Below are 23,665 nucleotides of genomic sequence, written 5' to 3'. Positions count from 1 at the left end.
AAGATTTGATTTCTATACTTTTTGACTTTTTTCCATTCATTCAACTTGTAATATTTCTTTTAGAAATAATTTTAATATTTATACATAATTTCATAAGCAATTTCATTTTTATCTTATTAATGATTAATATAAAAAGTTGTCCTTCTGTGTTTTCTAGATTTGGTTGGATTTACTTCACATACACACACTCTCACTTTACTATACCTTGGGCTTCCCCTTGAGAATCCTTTTTTTCTGATACTGAGGATTGAACTCAGGGGCCTTTACCATTGAGTTACATCCCCAGTCCTTCCTATTTTTTATTTTGGGACAGTGTCTCCCTAAGCTGCTGAGGGTCTTGCTAAATTGCTGAGGCTGGCCTCGAATTTGCAACCTCAATCACTGGGAGATGTGGGCCACCATCCCTGGCCCACTTGAGAATCCTTTGTTTTAAAGTTAAGTGAAGTGAAAACAGGTAATTTCTTTTTTTTTGGGAAGGAAGTGAGAGCTGGACTAGAAAATTACTAGACCTTGATTTGTTTTGAATGTTATCTGAGAATGATAGAACTAGATGAGTGAATGTAGAGAAGGGTGACTTATTTTCTTGAGGTCCATAAAACTCTCAGGTGCATTCATGGGACTAGAGTTGGGCTCTCTGAATACTCCTTAATTTATTCTTGCCTTACTAAAAGGCTCCTCTCAGTTTCCACTGACCCCATTCTTTCCTATGCTGCTGTGTTCTACCATACTTGCTTCCTGTCTGTTTATACAGTCTAAGTCCCTTTTTATTTGAGACCCTTCTGTTAGCTTGGAATTCTCCTCCTTCAGCTCCTCGGAGGGCTGACTCTTACTGTACACTATGTTTAAGAAAACCACAGACCCGGGAACGGGGACTGTGAATCACAGTTCTGGCTGGCTTTTTGACTTGGCAAGTCACTCTACTACTCCTCTGGCCTCGTTTCTTCCTGGGTAAAACAAGATGAGATTCAGGATCAGTGGTTCTGTCTCTGCAGGGAGTTCTTTCCACCCGTACTCTGCTTCCCATGCCTTTATCAGTGTCTGGAGATAGTTTTGGTTGTCACAGCTATGTGTTTGATGGGCAGCTGTCATCAAGTGGGTGGAGACCAGGATTCTGCTGTATGTCTACAATGCACAGGAAAAGTCCCCCCAACAAAAGATTTATCTAGTCCAAATTATTAATAATATCCAAGTTGAGAGACCTTGAGCTAGATCTTCAGTCCATTTCTGTTTAATGATTTAAAATATAAACATTTTAATTGCTTATTTTTCATGATTAGTTTTACTTGGGGATCACTAAAGAAAATGACTTCTTTAATTTTTTTTTTTCCAGTAATATTTGGCGAAGACGTTGCCTTTGGTGGAGTCTTCAGATGCACTGTTGGCTTGCGAGACAAGTATGGTAAGTTAATATCTATGTGAATAGTATTCCCGTAGTTCTTTTACTTCAAGATAAAAACAAAACAAAACAAAACAAACAAAAAACCCCCACAAAGTATACTTTGTTAAATTTCTGTATCTTTATTACATGGGTGAGCACCTTTTCATTTCCTCAGCCACCTGTAGAGTCCTGTGGCCTAGATTTCTCGAAATGTGTTTTAACTCTAGTATCTTCTGATCTACTTCATATCACACACATTAGAGATTCCAAAATAATCTTCACTAAATGATAGTCAATGTATTGTCACCCATCTGTTCAAGAACCTTTGGCATCTTCCTGCAGCATGCCTTGGCCTGGGACTTCAGTTCCCTTTCTTCCAGTTCAAGATTCTGCCTGGTAGTCTATTAACAAATTTCATCTTTGTTGGGGAGAAAGACTGAGAGATTTATTTCCTAAGGAATTGGCTCACATGATTGCGGGGGCTGGCAAGTCTGTAGGGCAAGCTGGAAACTCGGGCAGGGTTTCTGTGTTTTAGTCTGGAGGCCAAATTCCTTTTTGTTTGGGAAACCTCAAGTCTTTTCTCTTAAAGCTTTAAATTGATTGGACGAGGCCCACCCACATTGCGAATGGTAAACTGCTCTACTCAAAGCTATTGATTTAAACATTAATCACATCTTAAAAAAAGGATACCTTCACAGCAACTTCTGAGTCTGTGTTTGACCACATAACTGGACATTACAGCCTGGCCAAGAAGACATAAAATTAACCATCTAATGCCCACTTCATCCCAGCTGCTCTGTCTTTTGCCTGGCATGCGATTGATTTCTGCCTGTTGCTTTTATTTATTTCTTTTGGGTCCAACTTAGAACTGACAGAATTCTTTTTGGCCAGCTCTCAGTTCCCACTCGTGACTTGCTGTGTGAGGAGTGTATTTCCACCCCCATGGTTAAGGATGCCTCTGAGCTGCTTCTGACATTTTATTTTTTTCTCTCAGTCTTATCTCATCTGGAAGTCCACAGAGTGGGTCAGGGTTTGCAGGAGTTGACATCTCCCTCTCTTCCTTCCTTTACTCTGCCCGGTACTGCTCATGTGTGTGCAAAGGGTGAGGAGTGGGTGTCTTTTCAGATTTTTTTTTTTTTTTTTAAATAGTCTCTTTCCAGGTCTGGTGGCTCAGGCCTGTAATCCCAGGCAAGACTGTAATCTCATTGCAAATTTGAGGCCAGTCTCAGCAACTTAATGAGACCCTCAGCAAATTACCTAGATCCTGACCTGACATAAAAAAAATAAAAAGCACTGTGGTTGTAGCTCAGTGGTAAAGTGCACCTGGGTTCAATCCCTAATGCAAAAAAAAAAAAAAAAAAGTTATCTTTCTCTCTATTGTACTCTCTGTGAAGTTACGGTGTACTTAAATCAAAGAGACCATTGGGAACTTATTGGGCACTTACAGTTTTTTTTTTTTTTTTAACTCCATCTGTGGCAAGTTGAGTTTTTGGATCTAGTCCCTTTGCCTTCTACTTGTCTATTCTAACAGCTGTTTAGAGTTTGAGATAGTGAGCAAAAGATGATCTTTCCTAATCATTGACACTCCTACAAACTTGTAGATCTTTAAGAAAACATTTAAAAACCTGTAAATGCTTCTTGGGAGGCTGAACCTGGAGGATGGCAAGTTCAGAGTTAGACTCAGCAACTTAGTGAGGCCCTAAGCAACTTTCCCATTTGTAGAAAAAAATGGGAAAGACAGAAAAACATAGAAGACAAAATAAAAATTGCTTACATACTTCTAGAGATAAACTAGAGATAACTGCATATCCTGGAATATGTACTTTTGGACTATACTTGAATATTGAATAATTTAAAATGTTAGATAATGTGTGTACACTTTGTATATAGTTTTGTAGCCTTTTTGTCTGTCTGGTGTAGTTATGGTGCTGGCTGAACAATTTTTGGCTTTCGCTGTCCTGTCTTGTCTGGAACTGTAGTGGCATGCCATAGGCTTGTTTAAGCTGGTAAGTCCTCAGTGGATCCTCTGACCAGGTTCTCACCATGATCCTCATTCCATCTGGGGCAGTTCATCCATGCACCTGCTACTCACAAACTTCTGAGTTCCTGTCTCTAATCCAGACTTCTTTCCTGAGATATAATCTATATCTTCACTATTTCACAGCATATCATTTTTCTTCTTTTTTTAGTTGTTGATGGACCTTTATTTTATTTTTTAAATTTATTTATATGTGGTGCTGAGAATCCAAGGGCTCTACCACTGAGCTACAACCTCAGCCCTTCACTGCATATGTTCACCCCAGTATCACACAGTCACTTAAAATGCTGCATTTCCGGAACTAAACTCATCACACCCATACACCAAATCCATGCCTTCTACTGCATTTTCTATCTTGGTGATTATATCAACATCCATTTAGTTACCCAAGCTCAAAACTGGGTGGTCCTCATATCTTCCTTCTTTCTCATTTCTCACATCCAGTCAAATCTGAAAATTTCATCTTCATAGTTTGTCTTTAATCCAGCCCCTCCATTCTTACTGCCCTGGCACGTCAGATCTTTAATTTTCTCTGCCTAGGCAATTTTATTTCTTAGTAGTCACCCTTCCTTTGGTCTCACTTTCCCTCAATCCATTCTTTACCTTTTTACTAATGTTTTCATTCTAAAATTCACTTTTCTTAGCACAATGTACAAAAGACTTTGAGATCTCGTTGCTAACTACTTGATCTTATCCACTCTACTGTTTACAAATTTCATGTTACTTGATGTGTCCTGTGAGCTCTCTGTCATTTTGTACATGCTCTCTGGATCTCTCTTCTCCCATGCGATTATCTGGCAAACTCCAATTTCTTCTTCAGAAGGTTTCCTCTGAAAAGGTCCCCCCACTTCCAAATAGTCTCAGGCATTATTTTATCATTGGTTACATTGTGTCTCTTATATATTCTTGGTTTTTGTTGTTGTTTTTTGCAGTGCTGGAGATCAAACCCAAGGCCTTGCACATCCTAGGCAAATGCTCTACCACTGAGCTATAGCTCTTGTCTCTTACTTCTTGAAGCTTATATTATAACCATCTCCCTATCAGATCTTCTACTAGACAGCTTCTCAAAGATAACAAATCTTTAAGCTCTCTGTGAATCTTAGCACTAAATCAATCGTGTCAGGTAGTATTTGTTAAATGAATTTTGTTGAGTGAATTTACTTGTTCCTCCAGAAGACAATGGTCTTCTGCTTCAGAAAGGGATTTTCTTAAATACTTTGGTCTGAAGTAATTTTTTTTTTGAAAAAAAAAAAAAGGGTTAAAACAGAGAAACACTAACTCCTTCTTGAGAAAAACTTTTAGTAATGTTGGAGGGCACCTGCAGATTTATGTCTACATGGCAAGGGGCTGAGATAATTAATGGCTATGTAACTCTTTTAGCTTTATTGTCATTAGCTGCTGTGAATTTTTACAATAACTTTAGAACTATGAATTTAAACTTTTAATAATTCCAACTAGATCAAGATAAGCAATCACCACCCTAATGAGAGCAAGTGAGCTTCTGTTTTTAGGAATAAACAATAAAGGGAGTGGTGAAGAGAAATATATATTAAAATAGATTTTTTCTTGCATCTTAGAAAAATACCATTAATCCACATTCAGTACACCAAAACAAAACAAAACAAAACAAAAACAAAAACAAACCCCCAAAACATCCTTTTTAAGTAATCTCTGCTCTTTAGAATGTAGACCTGAAATTTTTAGCTATATAGAAGCATGTCTGCTTAGTATTCTTTTTGTTTATTCTAAAAGATTTTATTTAAAAGAACTAAAAATTATATTGCTATAATTAAATACATTGTGTTAAATAAGTTAGCAATGAAAACCTCTGGTGAGGGACCAATTCACTTGCTGGAGAAATCTGAGTGTTGAGTGGGAAGGGATCACCATCAGTAGGTGGCAGCCTGCACTTTGTAATGAGATCCTGTATTGCTCCAGTACTCTGGAACTGTCATGAAGCATTTTATGTTCCATCATAAGGCAGAGTGGAAGGATTGCAGGTTTACTGACACAATATTGTAAAGCTGAATGCCACTAAATATTTAAATGAAGGAACTGCATAATTAGAAGCAATTCCAAGAAAAAAGGAAGGGAGACAGAGCTATTTTGTATTCCATATAATACAGGTGAGTGTGGGTTTAACACCATTAAATTTCTTTTTTACTCCTTCCCTTACCTTTCATAGAAAACAATAATATGCGTGTCTTGAAAATGAAAAGGAGAATAGCATATCCTCATTACTGTATACCTGATGGCAACTTTGAACTTTTTTTTTTCTCTTTTTGGTACCAGGGCTTGAACCCAGGGGTGCTTAACTACTAAACCACAACACCAGCCCATTTTTACATTTTATATCAAGTAAGAGACAGGGTCTTGTTGAGTTGCTTAGGGTCTCACTAAGTTCACGAGGCTGGCTTTGAACCTGAAATCCTCCTGCCTCAGCCTCCTATACTGCTGGGATTATAGGTGTTTGCCACCATACCTGGCCAGCTTTGCACGGTTGGCCATGATCTGTTGATCAGAACAACAGTTGGAATTAGGGGAATTCTGGGCAGAGGACAGTTCAAAGTAGTTGATTTGTAGAGTATGTGTTATTTTATGTTTGAATTCCACATACATCTACTAAATTTATTCTTATTTTCATTCTGAGTATGTGTGTGTACATGTTTTATTCAATTAAGACTTTATGTCAGGTTGAAGGTGTTCTCTTTTTTTTTCAGTTGTAGATGAACACAATACCTTTTAAAAAAACCTTATTTATTTATTTTTTTAATCTGGTGCTGAGGATTGAATCCAGTGCCTCACATGTGCTAGGCAAGTGCACTACTACTGAGCTATGACCCCAGCCCCTAAGCTGTGTTTTTATTTAGCACTGATCTGCACTGAGAGGAATATTCCTGGGCTGTGGATCTTAGGCTTTATCTGGCCCACTTGTTGGAGGAAGCTTAAGTGAGAAAAGAGGTAGTAGGGAATTGCCAAATGAGCCTACAGGCCTGAACATCTTCCTTTTCATGAGCTCTGATGTTTTTCCATTACTATATTCATTCCTTTGTACCGCAAGTGAGGCTGTCATAGCAGCTTGGGAAAAGTTAAAACCACTTACTTGTTTCCTTATGTAAACATCACAGAAATTGTATAACCAGATACTTTAATACACTGATGTCAGGAAGGAAAACTAGGACAGGCATGTGGAGAAGGCAATTTGTAATCTATATAATATGCCAATAATTGGGAGTTGACGCTGGGCCCCTATTGTCATCAGTGAAGTAAAGGACAAGGACCAGATGACCTGTGTAGAACCTTCTGCACACATGAAAGTACTCTGTGCTTTTATTTCTTTTTAAAAAGAGGAATACAGTTTCCTCATGCATTGATTCCCTTTTCATTTAGATGTTTATGAATATGATTGTTGTATCATCTTGGAATCTTGGGGTACCTTCGGCACTTAATTCTCGTAAGAAGCTCCTTTTTCCAGTGTGGTAACCTTTAAATTGAGGAATGTAAGCACTATCTTTTGACAGTCTCTTATATGAATCATGAAATTAACATCTTCAACCAAATAGTGACCTTCTATTATATGTTCCTGATGCAAAAAAGGTTACTTCAGTGCCAATCATACTTTTGGATTGACTGTCAGGATTCCACTGAAGAGTGGCTGTCTGCCAGGTGGGGTTTGGCCCAAATTGAAACTAATTTTACTGAAGAAAGAACTTGATAAAATTCATAAAAATTTCTCAGGGAAATGGAATACATGATTTATTCCTCCTATTGAAGTAAGTATATTTATGACTAAAAGCAGATTTAATACCACATATAGACAGTAAAATGGCTAACTGTTCCAGGAATTCGGAGTAAAAACAGCTATTAATAAGTGGGTAAAAAACTTTTTTTTCTAATATGCTTGTTAAAAAGTTTTTAAAGGATGATTACTAATATGATAATTTACATGATTTTCTTAACTTTCTGAGTGTCAGACACTGTGAGTTGCTCCTGATATTACAAGTTTCCTTTCTTTTCTGAAAGTGAATTTATAGTAGAACTAGATATACTTATTTAATAGTGCCTTCTTTTCCCTCCCGTGAGAGAGGGAAAAATAATTTAAAAATGAATAATTAGTAAATATAATTTTATTAATTATAAAAATTATGAGTCATAATAATGAATTATTTTATAACAAACTTATAAATTAATTTATTAATTATAAAGATTAATGAAAATAACTAAAACTTTTGTGGTAAAATATACATAACAAAATAATTAGTAAATATAATTTTATTAGTTGTAAAAATTATGAGTCATAATAATGAATTATTTTATAACAAACTTATAAATTAATTTATTCATTATAAAGATTAATGAAAATAACTAAAACTTTTGTGGTAAAATATACATAACAAAATTTACCATTTTAATACTTTTTAAGCATGCAGTTCAGGGCTATGAAATACATCCATATTATTGCATTTGTTACCACCATCCATTACCAGAGCTCTTTCATCTTGCAAAACTGGAACACTACACTTATCAAGCAGCAACTCCTCATTTTCCCCTCCATCAGCCCTAGACTACCCTTCTACTTTCTATCTCAATTGAATTTAATTATTTCAGTATCTCATATGAGTAGAACCATATGGTATTTTTCCTCTTGACTGATTTATTTTATTTAACATAATGTCTTCAAAGTCTATCCATGTTGTAGCATGTGTCAAAATTTCCTTCCTTTAGCTGGGCTTGATAGTACTTGCCTATAATACCAGCTACTTGAGAGACTGAGGTGGGAGGATCCTGAGTTCAAGGCCAGACTGGACAATGTGGCAAGACCCCCATTTCAAAAAAATTCCTTTTTAAGGTTGAGTCATATGCCATTGTGTATATAAAATACACTTTGTTTTTCCATTCATCTGTTGACAGACATTGGGGTTGCTGCTCCTTTTTTTGATGTTGTACGTGATGCTGCTATAAACATGGGTGTACAAGTATTTCTTCACGTACCTGTTTTCAATTCTGAAGAAAAAAGTTGGAGGAGTCATACTTCCTTACACCAAAACTTACTACAAAGCTTCAATAATCAAAACAGTGACACTGGCATACAGACAGGCATATTGGCTGATGGAATAGAATAGAAAACTCAGAAATACATCCTTGCATATATGGTCAGATAATTTTTAACAAGGCTGCAAAGACCATTCAGTGCAGCAAAGACACTTTTTGACAATGAGTCTGGGAAAACTGGATATCTACATATAAAAGAATGATGTTGAATCCTTACCTAACACCATGACAAAAATTAACTCAAATTGATCATAGATCTCTTAAAGACAGAACTCTTAAAAGAAAATGCAGAATAAAAGCTTCATGTTGTTGGATTTGGTAATGATTCCTTGGAATGACTCCAAAGACACAGGCAGCAAAAGAAAAAATAGGCAAATTATACTTCATCAAAATGAAAAACTGGTGTTTTGAAGGACACCATGAATCAAACAAAAAGGCCAAAGAATTTGAGAAATATTTGCAAATCACATATTTTGTAAGAGATTAATATCCATAACACATAGAGAACTCCTAAAAATATACTACAACAATGACAGAAATCCCTAATAACTCAGTTAAAAAATAGGCAAAGGATTGAATCGGGTATACTCATACATTGTTGGAAGGACTGCAAGTTGGTGCAACCACTATGGAAAGTAGTACGGAGATACCTCAGAAAACTTGGAATGGCTCCACCAATTGACCCAGCTGTCCCACTCCTCGGTCTACACCCAAAGAACTTAAAATCAGTATACTACAATGATGCAGCCACATCGATGTTTATAGCAGATCAATTCACAGTAGCTAAACCATGGAATCAACCTAGTTGCCCTTCAATGGAGGAATGGATAAAGAAAATGTGTACATACACACAATGGACTTATTACTCAGCCTTAAAGAAGAATAAAATTATGGCATTTGCAGGTAAATGGATGGAACTAGAGAATATTATGCTAATATAATGACTTTGGAGTCATTCCAAGAAATCATTATCAAACCCAACATCATGAAATGAAATAAGCCAATCCCTGAAACCCCAAAGCTAAATGTTTTCTCTGATAAACAGATGCTGATTCATAGTGGGGTGGGGGGATAGGGAAGAATGAAGGAACTTTCTTTGTGTAGAAGGGAGTCAGGGGAGGGCTGGGGTTATGGGATGGAAGGACCATAGAAAGAGACAGACATTATTACCGTATATACATGTATGATTACATAGTGGAGTGACTCTGCACCATGTCCAGCCAGAGGAATGAGAAATTGTGCTCCATTTGTGTACAGTGTGTCAAAATGCATTCTATAAAATAAATAAATCAATTAATTAAAAAAAGAAAAAAGAAGATTCGCAAGTGGCCAATAAGCACATGAAAAGATGCATTAGGAAATTATTATTATTAGGAAAATGTAAACCAAAACCACAATGGGACAGTATGTCATGCTTGTTGATTGGCTGTTCTCAAAAATGTAAAAAAAGATGAATATTGTTGAGGTTGTGATGAAATTGGAACTCCTGTGCACTGAGAGTATCGATCTAAGGTACTGCAGCTGCCGTGGAACACAGTAAGACAGTTCCTCAAAAATTAGAACTACTTTGTGATCCAGCAATGTTCCTTTTTTCCCCTCTATCTCTTTTTTAATTTTGTTAGAGTTATCCTAGAAAACAGAATGAAAATATCAACACATACTTCATTTATATTAGCTTTTAAAATTTATTTCTTTGATGATTTTTTTGATTTTGTATTCTATATAAAAGCTTTAGAATCCACTAAAATTAGAATTGGTACAATTTGTCACTGTATTTCAAATTGCTCAAAAAAAAAAAAATCAAAAGGAGTATTCTCCTATTTGACCTGTTGACCAGTGGCTTCACAAACAACATTAAAAAAAAGATATCTAATATATTTTGTAGCATATAAAAACTGGAGGGAAATTGAGGATACATCCACTCTAATTGTTCTCCACTGGTAGTGATTTTGGCATTTCGAAGAAATATTTTTGGTTGTCACAACTGAAGAAAGGCACTCATTAAGTGGATAGAAACCAGGCATGCTGCTAAATATCCTACCAGGCACAGGACAGCACTCCCCCACCAAACAAAGAACTATCTGGCCCAAAAAGTTAATAGCACTGGTTGAGAAGCCCTGATCTGCTCTGACTCCACATAATGTAGAAACTGAAGTTCTGAGAGGTTGGTGTTACCAGATTGCCCAGTGGCAAGTGGGTGAGCTACTCACTCACCTTCATTTAAAAATATGAGACATATGAGGAATTCTAATTAAGCTCAAGTGTTTTGATTATTTATGGATTAAGAGGAAGCTAGTTATTAGAAGCTCATATTAAAAAGGTTGAAAAAAAATCTCCTTTTGTATTCTCCTATGAACAAGATTTTCTGAAAGCATTAAGTTGTTCAGGATAGCAGCTGCTGCCTTGGCTTATTTTTTTTCCCATTTAATTGATTAAACAATAAATGTTAGAGCTGCCAACAGGTGTTCTCTTTGACGTTTTAAGCACCATTCAGATTGTAAGGTCCTTAAACCAGTTTTTGTAAACCTTACTTGACAATGGCATGCTTTTAAAATTTTAAAATGTAAGTGCCAACAGGAGCTTAAGAGGTAGAATTAAAGTGGACTGGGAAAATGGGATTATAGACAATTATTGTCAGACAGTACAAAATTGATTCATAACAATCTTTTTGAACTTCATGGTTAAGAATTAGAAAAATGAGACTAGTATTAAGAGCAATAAGTAGAAGAAAATAAAAGATCTTTTATTTGACACTTTCATTTTCAAGTATGACATGTCACATATCAACATAGGGATGATGTTGCTAAATTAGCTTCTGAAATCTGCTGCTAAACCAGATGTGGAGGAACATACTTATAATACCAGCTATTAGGGAGACCGAGAAAGGAGAATGGCAAGTTTGAGGTCAGCCTGGGCAGTATAGGGAGACCCTGTCTCAAAATAAAATAAAACAGGGCTAGAGATATAGCTCAGTGATAGGGCACTTGCCTAGCATGTGAAAGGCCCTCAGTTCAATCCCCAGCACCAAAAAACAAACAAACAAATAAACAAACAGAAACAAACCTAGTGCTGAATCTTCTGAAAGTCATCTTGCATTCTGTTACCCTTAATAGAAGGAAAGACAGACAATTTTACTTTTCCTTTAATGGTTAGTATTTCGTTATTAATGTGCACTAGTTATTTTTAATTGTTTTATTTTTGACAGCAAGCTTTTACATTTTTGCACATTGAAGCCTGAGATTTTTCTTTGTATGGACTCACAATTGCTTATTACTTGATGTATCTGTAATTTTTGAATTAGCCTTTCTTTTTGCTCTAAACTTCCCATTTAGCCATAGATTATGACAGCATATATAATATCAATTTCTTTGAGTGACTAAGAAACATTAGACTTTAAAAATTAAATACAATATAAATATATTGAAATTTTAAAGAGATGTTTAACATAAAATGACATCCACTAAAAAGTGAGTCACACGAATCCTAAGCATTGTTTATAAGTACTCCTTGCTATTGCTCAGGTTGATGGTCAGGCATCCTGTACTTCTTGCTGTTCCTTGTCTGACTAACCTATCCAAATATAGGTAGATTAGAATACAGTAATCTAAATACTATACTTATATATTTAGCATTTTCCTATTTAGATATGATAATACTTTTTAGAGGGCCATAGGATTCCCTTTTTGTGCACAGGATTAGAAATAGAAACATACTTTTCATGGGCTGGCGTTGTGGCTCAGTGGTAGTGCACTCGCCTAGCAAGCTCGAGGCCCTGGGTTCAATCCTCAGCACCACATAAAAACAAATAAAGGTATTGTGTCCAACTACAACTAAAAAAATAAATATTAAAAAAAAGAAACATACTTTTCATACAATTGAAAAGTTTATGATCTTGACAAATTTGAGAAAAAGTAGTAATGGGTTCTCTTTGTTTCTTTGTTCTTTAATCTTTTGATTTCCATGTTCTGATATTGGCTGTGGTGAGGGAAGGGTGTCAAAAAAATCGGCTTTTATGTTTTTTTTTTTAACTTATTAAGGGACTTTTTATTTCTTTTATCACAATCTGTTTTTATCAAAGAAAAGCCACATGCAGGGATGGAATTAAAAATGGACCCGCTGCCACAGCAATTCATAGAATATCTTATATTAATTAGACCAGTTAATAACAATAATTTTAGTTTTTTAAAGACAGCGTTGCATATTGCTTGATTTCAATTTCTCAGAGGTCCTTGGGGATTATCAGTTTAACACTTCTACCAAATTCCTCAAAATTAAGCAAAAACCAGCCTGTAGATCTGTCATTAAAGAAGTTAATTTTAATAAGCTGAATTATCAGGCCCAAGGGGATCAGCATCATAATTTTTGCTGAACAGTTCAGATTGGTCAGTAATAGCTGGGAAAGCCTGGATTCTCCCATTCTGTTTTGTTCACTTGAAATAGATCCCTACTTTGTTGAATTACACCTGAGAATGCTCTTCTTTTAGAAGTTGAGTGCCTGATGGCTGTGGTAGCCATCGGGCAGCTTGACTTTGTGCTCAGATGTCGAGTTGATGTTATCACTTACCTGAAGTTACTTACTTACTTCTCTTAGGAAGTTTGTATCTGAATGTGAATTTTCTGACACAATTCCATATTTTGTGCCTCTAATTCTATTTTGGAATCCACTATTTGGTGCCTTTAATGCAGTTATAAAACTGCATAATACTAATACTACTAATAATAATTTCACTAGGAAAAATAATTTTCTAGTCAGAATAGGAGTAGCCAGTAAAAACAGCCTTGCCTGGAAGATAGCATTGATATCATTAGCCAAATATTTGTTGTGTGAGACTGCCTGTGTAAAAGTCACAGAGGATTGGAGCACACTGCTTTGTTTTCTGTTCCTGTTTAACATAGATGCGATTTCCCAGTTGCTTTGATTGGCAGAGTTGATGAAGGATCAGTTAGGTAAAGGTTGGCAAATGTCATGTGCTAAGAAATCACTCGGGGAGCCTCCTTGGACCAAAAGTTTTCAGTTTCCTGGTGAGCAGCTACACCCAAAAGCAGCATTAGCAATGAAGTGCGTGACCTTCTCTGTGGCATTCTGCCATCCTTCCCCACAGGTCCTCTGGCTACCAGCCAGGAGTGGTGGCATATGGCCAGTCATAAATCAGCCAAAGGTTTCTTATTCTGTAGTTTTGGCTCTGGGAAACTCAAGCATCTTTAGTAATAGGGAATTTCTTCTCAGTCTCTGAGCAGGCTGCTCATTTAACCCATCTTTTTCTCTTCTGGTCCTTGCCAGTTGTGGTGTCCAGCAGAAACAAAGAAACTTGTTTCTAAGCCAAAAGGGAACACACACAAACCCAGCATTTATATTCTTAATTAATCAAGATCCTATATAACTGAATTTGAGCATTTCATTTTTTTAAAAAAAAGTTCCTCAAAAGAGAAATAGAAACTTTTAAGTGATTGTAGGCATATCTTCATTCTTTAATCAAAGGAAGAAATGGAGCATATTAAATGGCATAAGTTCATTGTACTTATTAAAATCCTAAATTAAACACTGATAGAATGGTCATTAAGGAGAGAAGTTTCACAGTATTCTCAAAAAATTTATAAGTGCAATTAGGCAACTCAGTCATTTGCCTGAAGAAAGTATTTTTCCTTTTGTCAAATAAAGATTCTGCGCAATTTCTGCCCAAGGACCATTTAGCTTTTAATTACTCTATCCATATACATCAAAGAATGTTAGAAGTCTGCTCACAGTTTATAACTCTTTATATAAAAAATAAGTTCAATATCTTGGCATACAGTTGCATTAGTTGTGTTCTCTTTAATGACTTCGTTCATTCCACAGTGTGCTGAAAGTGAACCAGGATGGGACCTGGGTCTGTTGGCAATCTCCAGCCTCCCTGGCCTCTCCTTATTTCCCTGAGATACTTGCAAACAGACTTTAAGACATGCAGTCTCAATAAAGCATTCCCCTCAGTTGGCTATTGTCAAATTACCTTTGTCTTTTTATCTAGTGTACGCTCTTTCTTGGAGCATGGGGCAGAGGGAAGTTCACTCCTGACATTAGCTGCCATTATATTTAAAAATTTCAGTAAAGTAAAATGGTAGTGAAAATTCTTCTTAATTCTTCCAGCCTAAGTGACCCTTAGCTCAGTATTTGTTTTATTAAGGGAGCACCAGCAAAGTCACTCACTGTCTTCACTGCTGAAATTCTCTTGTAGCACTGTAGAGCCACGGCTCTCCTTATTTACGTCCCACCTCCCATTTCCCTGGAGTAGTCTCCGTGTTCCAAGGACATACCCGCTCAGAGAACAGGTATTGTTTTACAACTGTATATCGGACATGACTTTCATTGTGGGAAGAGTCTAATGTATCAGGATTCCTTGCTCAGCTTCATTTTGTCAGATCCTCCTCTGGTGTAATTTGCATTTATTTTGGTGTCTAATTTATGCTGAACTGTGAAGGAGTTACTTGTTAGCATCTAATGTATTGTGGGGGCTATAGCAGTTGGTCAGCATCTTGCCTTACCTGTCCTTGCCAAAACTGCACAGCCATAAGTGGACTGATATCCAGTCTCTGGGCCTCTGGGGAACAATTCCCCAGTCCCCCCCAAACAAAAACAACCAAAAATTCCACCCAAGAAACAAACAAAAAAAGCAAAAACAAAAAGCAAAGCAAGAAAACCTGCAAATGAAGGATCCTCAGTTGATGGTATGGTGACACATGGATCTAAGGTCCCTGCCTTTGCTGACATTGTCAGGGATGCTTGAGGGGACTTTAATCTTCAGCGGTTCTCTTAAACAAATGAATGCACACATCAAATCTAAATAAAAACAGCAGACCTGCTATAGAAATGTAGGTTTAAGACAAGCCCTTTGGCTTTAGTGTCAAGCTGGAATGGGCCTCCGATGTCCTTCCTCTTATGTGGTTATTCTGGAGCCTCTGCTACTAAGCAACTCTTATCAGTTACATTTATTTGGGTCAGTTTTATAGTTTCTGCAGAATCAGAAGGTTGCCACTCAAAATAGCCCTGATCCCTTCATGCATGTAATACGTTTGCTCCCAGGAAGTGAAGGAGTAACAAGCTAGAGATGGGCTGAAGATCTAAGTTGAGAAATGTTGGCACTAAATGTAACCATTGCCATGTGCATTAGTGGGCATGCTAGTTAGTGGTGTCTTGACAAGTAGGGAAAACATCACTGAACTTTATCTAGATTAATGTATGTTCTGAGCTTGCTTGGGCTATTTTCCTTATTTCTTTTTTTTTTTTTTATAATTTTTTTTTTTAAAGAGAGAGTGAGAGAGGAGAGAGAGAGAGAATTTTTAATATTTATTTTTTAGTTCTCGGCGGACACAACATCTTTGTTGGTATGTGGTGCTGAGGATCGAACCTGGGCCGCACGCATGCCAGGCGAGCGCGCTACCGCTTTAGCCACATCCCCAGCCCTATTTTCCTTATTTCAAAGATGAATTTATTAGGATCAAGAGCTTGTTGGCAATGTCATCATAGGAAGGTCATTGCCTTACAGTTTTGTGTGTGCCTACGTAGGGTTAATGTTCAAAATGGGCTTCCAGATGGTTACAATACCATGCACAGTGCTTCCTGGCCTTGACCATTTGCAGTAGTACTGATGCTTAGTTAGGCCTCATTCCAGTGACTCTGAGTTACTGGTTCAGAGTATGGTCATGGTGTTAGAGTTTTTCAAGTTCCCTGAGTGATTCAAATGTGCAGACTAGACTGAGAACTGCTCTAGAAAGTGCTAAAATTTCCAATATTTTCCCTTTAAGGAAATCATTGTATACTGGATAGACCAAAGCAAAACTACATAGAAAGTAAAATAGTGTAAGAATAAAGTTGCAATATAAAATAATCTACGAGATGCCAAGAAACATCGTTTTTTGGTTAAGTCAGAATTTAAATAATAGAGAGTGTACTGAAATTATTCACTGAGAGTTTTAATAGAAAATGATGGCCAAGATTTCTAGAAAAGATACCATTCAACATAGCCTTTTTCTTTTGTTTCCTCCCTAAGCTCCACTAGAGTGTTAAGGGATCTTACTTTATAAATGACTAAATCCATGAGTAGGATTGGGTTGGAGACAATCTGAACAAATTGTTAGAAACTGGAAGGTAAGGAGATTAGTAGGTTTGGAAAAGCAGGATCCAGAGTGGACTGTCAAGAACCAACCTGGTTTACATCACAGAGTTATCCAAAGGCTCAGGACTGGCAATACCAGGTCTCTCTGGGAAAGGGGGACTGGGACTCTAGAATAAGGAGAATTGACCGAAAGTCTTTTGAAGAAGCTCCCATCTTTCTAGCTTTCCTCCACACTGGGCAGAGCCCTAGAGATTAATTTTTTAAAAATTCTACTTTAAAAAAAAATTTATATATGACAGCAGAATGCATTACAATTCTTATTACACATATAGAGCACAATTTTTCATATCTCTGGTTGTATACAGAATATAGTCACACCAATTAGTGTCTTCATATATGTACTTTAGATAATAATGATCATCATGTTCCACCATCATTTCTAACCCCATGCCCCCTCCTTTCCCCTCCAACCCCTTTGCCCTATCTAGAGTTCGTCTATTCCTCCCATGTTCCCTCTCCCTACCCCACTATGCATTGGTTTTGTGTTCTCTTTGGAAAAAAGTGGTACTGATATCTAGGCTTGATAAATATAAAAAAGTTGTTTTTAGTTTTATTCAACTGTTCTTTTTGCTTGTACACATTTTTGTAGCATTAGAAATAGCTAATTTAACATTGGCTGTCTATTTTTTTTCTGCTTAAAAGAGGTTCTTATAGTCTGACTACCATCATACAAGGTGATGGGTAAAATTATGAAATGGGTAATTTAGTATGTAACTCTGTCCACAGTGTGGGGAGCTGAGGCTGAAGGCAGGGAGACCAGGAGTGAGGGGATTGCTGAGTTCAGGAGATTTAAGGTTTAGCATGTGTGCATAAGAAGCATCTGGAAGGTTTGCTAAGTCACAGATTACTGGAAACCACTCCAGGATTTCTGAGTTGTAGATTTCTGAGGTAGGTCCTGAGAATTTTTACTTCTCCCAGGTTTGCAGAGGTGACAGTTGTGAGTGAGCACTGTTAGGGAACCATTGTTTCTTTCTGATATAGGGCAGCATAGGGAAGAGCAGAGCCAGTGATGGAGTTAGCCAGGGAGAATTGACAGGATTTGATTATTTGCATTAGAGGCAAATGGCCATTCATCACATTATGTGCATCTTTGAGATTAATTTTCCCAAAATACAACTGTGGTCAACTCTTTCTTGCTTAAATATACTTTGTCATTGTTTTTTGGTTGCTTGGAAATCTCTCAATTTAACTTAATTTTTAGTGTTTGTGTCCTAGATATATCTGTGAGCTGACTGTCCTTAAAATATGTGAGAAGTCACTATGTCATGCTGTTTTTGATGAGTTTTTTAAGTATCTCCTGGATGATGTGCATGTATGTGTATATTTAAATGCTTATGAATCCACAGATATTTTATCTGGCTTAATATAGGCCACCCATGTTTTCTGCCCAATTGAATATTAATTAGATGTTTTAATGGATTCACTAGCCTGATTAATGATATCTACTAGTCATTTCTTCTTTTTGATAAATTCCATTGATACATTTTCTGATTCTGCTTTTATTTATTCATTGGTGTGCAAATCAGACAGGTAATTAGGTTGTAGAAATGATGTGTAGGATCTGTTGGTTATAATTGATTTTAGAGAAAAAAAATGTCTAGAGCTAGCATAGGAAATTATGATGCTGTAAGTTAAAAAAATTCCAGATTTGGAATAGAATAATATAATATACTTTTCAACATTAATTGGTTGTCTTTTAGGCCAAACATGAATCATCTGAGGCTTTTGCACTGTATTGCTTTTGGGACCACATTAAAGATCATAGTTATGGTATTTGTGCTTAGCTCTGCCTTAATAGGGACCTTGAGTTAGTTCCTACAACAGTGAGACTGACAGATATTTTAAAAGCAACAGATATTTTTAGTGCATATTGGATTTTTTCTTTAAAACTGATTCTTCATTCTTTTGAGCTTTATTTTATTAATAGCTCTTCAATCTGGATATAGAATTGGTTTACTGTCAACCTTCTCTTGTTTACAAAGGGGAAAGCTCATTTATTTTTCATGCTTCTTTGTCATGTTGTTCCCTTCACTTCTGAGAAAAGGGCAACAACCTATTTAGATAGGGAAGTTTAGGCTATTTATAAAGCTAGGCAGGTTAATGGAAATTGACAGCTCAGTAATGTCCTCCTTGGTGAATGACGCACATGGGTTTTAGATGATGTTGGCTTGCTGTTTTTACTTATAGTCTGGAATCAGCTGGAGGAATTTGTGTGCTTTGAGCTTTGCTGTTGACGCAGGTCCTGGGTACAGATATGTTTTAGGAAACATCTCATTTCCATATAAATGAAGGAAGATTAAAAAGAAAAATGTAGATGGTTTGCCTTTAAATTCCAGCTGGTATCACAAGGATGATGGAAATATTTCTTTCGGCCTTATGGAAAGACAGCTTTGGTTATATTCAATCATTGTGAAGCTGTTATAGGTTTATTCAGAGATACTTTCTATATTTGTTGTTTGGAATCTGTTTATTCAGCTTCAGCTATGTATGTGTGTGTGTTTTTTTAAATTATATTTTTAGCATGTATTTCTGTAAATTCAAACTTTATAATACGTTGTTTTTAATACGTTGTTTTCTTATTTCTTTTGTGGTACTGGGGATTGAACCCAGGGCTTTGCACAGTGAAGCAAGGGCTCTGCCACTGAGTTACACTCCCAGCTCCTCTTATAAGTTTTAGATAGCTCCACTTAAGACATTTATGTAATTACATCAGTAAACTTGTCAATTTGATTTTAATAAAAGGTAGAATAATCAGGGTTAAGGATGTGGCCCTGTGGTAAAGCATGTGTTTGACATGCATTAGGTCATGCATGTGATACCCAGCACTGCAAGGAAAAAAAAAAAAGCAAGTAAAAGGACCAAATAGATTGTTTTCATTCTCACATTACAAAATTATAGTCCTCTCTCTCTTTTTTTAAAACACAGTAAATAGCAGTTTGGAGTGAATTTTTTTTTTTTGTTTTTCTTTTCAAGTTTCACTGAAAGGAGAGCCTAATTTAAGCTTAAATAGTTGTAATAGTATGTGTTCCCCAAAATCCATATCCCCAGATTTCAATTGTTTACATTAAGTTTCATTCACAATAAAGTGATTTCATAAGTGGGAATTTTATCTCCGTAAACCACATTGATTATGCTCAGAAACAAAATTTCAGCTATGTACAGTGTCAAAACACCAGCAGTTGATTTATTACTAGTTATAATATGCCTTCTGTGGGTCTATAGCCCTCATCAAAGCCAGTGCTGGACAATTCCTGAAGATGTCTAGGGCTCTGGCCTCCAGAGTTGGTTTCGTACTGCCACCTGTGGATCACCTTTTCTTGAGGGCCTTACTCAAATATTATGGTAAATAGCATGTAGCACAGGGACCTTACACTGGCTTGCTCAGGTACCCTTTGGGGGAGGTAGTAGAGAGCGGAGTTTCCAAGAGGTTTCTTGCTTGACTGAGACTGCCAATCCTTTGGGATCTTCTGCCCCTCATTTTTAAGCAGTGCATTGGAAGGCTTCAGGCACCCTGGGCTTTGTGCCTTGGTCTGCATAGTCTCCAGGACTGAGCAGCAGCAGCAGCAGCAGCTGCTGAGTTTGCCTTTGCTCTTAATTGCTTCACTCTCAATGCTGGGGGATCTTTTTTGCAGGTAGCAGGGCGAAGCCTTTTGTTCATAGTCCTAGCCTGTCTAGTGGATGAAGGTGCAGGCAGCCTCCTACCTGCTTACTCATGGTCTTGCCAGTGGGACAGAGATAGTCAGATTTCTGCCTCTGTGACAAGATACCTAAGAAAATTAATTTAAAAGGAGGATAGGGTTTTTTTGTTCTTCTTCTTTTTTTTTTTTTTTTTTTTGGTGTATAATTTCAGAGGTTTCAGACCATGGTTGGTTGGCTCAGTTGTCTTTGGGCCTGTGGCAGAATAGTACACCGTAGTGGTGGGAGAGCCTGCCAGAGGAAGACTGTTTAACTCACGGTGTCTGGGAAGCTAAATGCTAAGGGAAAGGCTTGGGCTCCTCAATATCACCTCCAAGGGCACACTCCTACAGACCTCACTTCCTTCTGCTAGGCCTGCCTTCCTAAAGGGGCCTCTATCTGGGGCCCAAGGCTAGTGACCAAACCTTCCACATGGGATATTTAAGACCTAAACCTGACAAATAGGATTTTGGCCCTCAGTTTTAAACTGCCTGTCATAGCCACTGTGTCGGAACTTCCTTCCCTACCCCATCTTTCACCCAAGATCTCCATAGTGAGAGGTGTGCTTATTATTCAGTGAGTTGGGCTTCCATAGACATCTTCTAGCTGGGGTGGATGGAAGTTGGGGGCCAGAAGGATGCATTGCTTCTCCAACTGAGGGCCTGGGGCCTTGGCAGAGTCCCCAGTATCTCTCAGTGCCAACTTCAGGGATTCTTAGCTCCCACATGCCTGTCAACTGACAACTATTCAATCCTATTGATTCTGTAGTAATTGTCTATTTATTCTCCTTTTTATTTTCCTTACCATTAGCCTGGTAATAACATGGTACATTCATATAGTGATTTATGGTTTGCAGTCTACTTGTAATGTGCCTTATCTTGTTTGATCCTTAAATCGACCTTGATTGGTAGGCAGGTTAGGTATTTTTATCCTAGTTTACAGAGGAGGAAATTGAAGCACGATCTACAATCACACAGCTGTGAAATGGTGGAGCCACATTAAACACAGGCATTTTGACTCCAGAGCTCACAATCTTTAACTGCTGTACCAAGTTGCCAGACTTCCTACCTTTTATCTCCCACTACTATTTGTAATCCCCTTATACTCGCACCTTCTTGGTTTACTTCCCAACTCTGAATTTGTACTTTGTTTTCTGCCTCTGTGCCTTTGGTCACACTGTTCCCTCTCCCACTGTGCTTATCAAAATTGTGCCCATTCCAGTGCCTTCTCTTTCATGAAATTTTGCAAGATTTTTCCAGGCCTAACGGATCCCTTCTTTCTGGATCCTTGAGCTCAGGAGTTGCAAGCCAGGCTGAGCAATATACTGAGACGCCATCTCCTAAAAAATAAACAAATAAATAATAGAAAACGAGACTCTCTCCTTCTTTTCCCTCTCCTCTAATAAGTGTTTTATTTTCACATCTCATTTGCTATTACATTGTAAGTTGCTTGAGGACAGTAATGGAAGTTATAAGTGGTATATCTGGGTATCAGTTTGTAGCATCCAATTATAGTCCTGGTCAAAGACATAATGTGTAAATGTTTATTCTGTTCCATAAAAAAAGATTAAATCAACTTATATTTTTTTACTTGGTCAGAATAATTACTTGGTCTGATGGTGGAAAGAGGTGATTTGGGGAGTTTAACATTATCCTTGCTATGTTTATCTAATAAGATTAAGAAGGTATGCTAGAGAAGTCTTCCTTTCTTATTGTATCATCAGTTTGCTCTTCCTCTTGGGAGACAGCTCATTCATTAAAGATCTTATCTAATTTGTGACAAACTGAGTACTTTGTTGTTAAAATAATTTCATTCCAATGTTCCATATTTTTAGTAGTCTCTAATATGGTAATTGCTAATCATAATTGAACTTCTTGATAAACAAAAAAACCAACGTTTATGTACCCACATTATTTTAATTTTATCTTTTAAAATTCCTTTTATAATTTATTTAAAAATACAAACTTAAAAAATATGACTAACTTCAAGAGCATAGCAAGCAAGAAATATTGAATACAATTTAACTTTCTTTTGATAACTATAACAATGATGCTGATTTGTTGAAGTATAAAACTGATACACTGGAGATTTCAGTTGAGTCTGAACTGTTTTGAGAACTTTACCTGAAATTTCTGTTTTATCTATTTAGTTGTTTCCCTTCCACTTCACTCCTTTTTTTAAAAAAGTGCATCATATTAAAACAATTTGATACTTTTTTACCAGTAGTATTTTAATTTACTATCAGTAATATTTTAGTTCTATCTGCAAGTTTGGAGCTTTTATACTATTTTGAGGGGATAGAAATTTCTACAAAGTAGCTTAACATTTCTGCAGAATAACAGTGCTATCTTATTGTGCAGTCAATTATTGAATCAAAGTTTGAAGCAATTCCTTTTAAAAGGTTTTTTAAAACAGTCTCTCAACTGAGAGTTTTTTGACCAGTCTATCATTTTCCTTTTAAAGAGGATTTTTATTTTATTTCTTTGTTGGTAACTAGGTCACATATTGTGAAAGTTTAAATTAGCTATCTGATTTTCTTTACCTTTTTGGGGAAACATCTGAGGGAATTTGAGGACATTGTCTACATACAATTAATTACATTCAGATTAGGTGTTTAAAACAATTTTTGTATCCGTGGCTGTGGTGCTAGATAATTAAGGTCTAATTGGATATATTTTAGCATTTTTTTGAGTTGAATAGTTTGCAGTAGTCAACTTAGGAAAGACATTTCTGTAGTACAGGGAAACAAGTGTTTTTAGGGTACCAAGGCTACTCTGATTCCTGGCTGTGGACTTTGGACAAACCACTTAACCAGACACTTGGTTTCCTGAAGAATGGGGACATTGGTGGGAAGGTCTTAATGGTGATAGGATTTAGTGATTCTATAATTAGTTTTTCTGCTTGCTATTGTTTCATGTCAAACTATAATTATTACAGATCATTAAGTTATCTCATTGATTGTCTGGCTGGTTTCTCCTTTTTGATTTACTTAAAGAATTTTTTTTTTTTTTTTTTTTTTACCTCCTGTGGAATTATGGTAGGTTTAACCTTGAATTTCTTTTTTTCTCCAGTGGATACAATACAGGATGTTCCTATAGTCTCTTTAATTTAGAAATTAATTCAAGTGAAATATTGATTCATCCCATAATGACTTCTTTTCTTTTCTCCAGTTAATTGTGCATAGTTTTTTACTGAACTTTTTAAAGCTGGTTAATAAAATACTGCTTTTATACAATTGCCAGAGCTTCCATGGGTAATTTGTTTATTGTTTGTGGTTCTGGAGATTAAACCCAGGGTTGCTCTACCACTAAGTGATATCCCCAGCCCTTTCTCATTTTTTTTTTTTTTTTTTGAGAAAGTATCTCATTAAAT

At 36.5% G+C, this 23,665-nt stretch overlaps 1 protein-coding gene across 2 annotated transcripts in view; it reads left to right on the top strand.

Annotated features, from left to right (window-relative positions):
• Positions 1-23,665, top strand: part of Bckdhb (branched chain keto acid dehydrogenase E1 subunit beta) — a 187,955-nt gene that overhangs the window by 13,254 nt on the left and 151,036 nt on the right. For both annotated transcript variants that reach the window (XM_077801776.1, XM_026410869.2), the window contains exon 3: positions 1,331-1,399. In XM_077801776.1, the coding sequence (XP_077657902.1) occupies positions 1,331-1,399 (69 nt within the window). The remainder of the gene's footprint in view (positions 1-1,330; positions 1,400-23,665) is intronic.

The sequence above is a fragment of the Urocitellus parryii genome, chromosome 8 (assembly GCF_045843805.1).
Source record: "Urocitellus parryii isolate mUroPar1 chromosome 8, mUroPar1.hap1, whole genome shotgun sequence".
NCBI lineage: Eukaryota > Metazoa > Chordata > Mammalia > Rodentia > Sciuridae > Urocitellus > Urocitellus parryii.
This window is presented reverse-complemented; position numbering and strand designations above follow the sequence as displayed.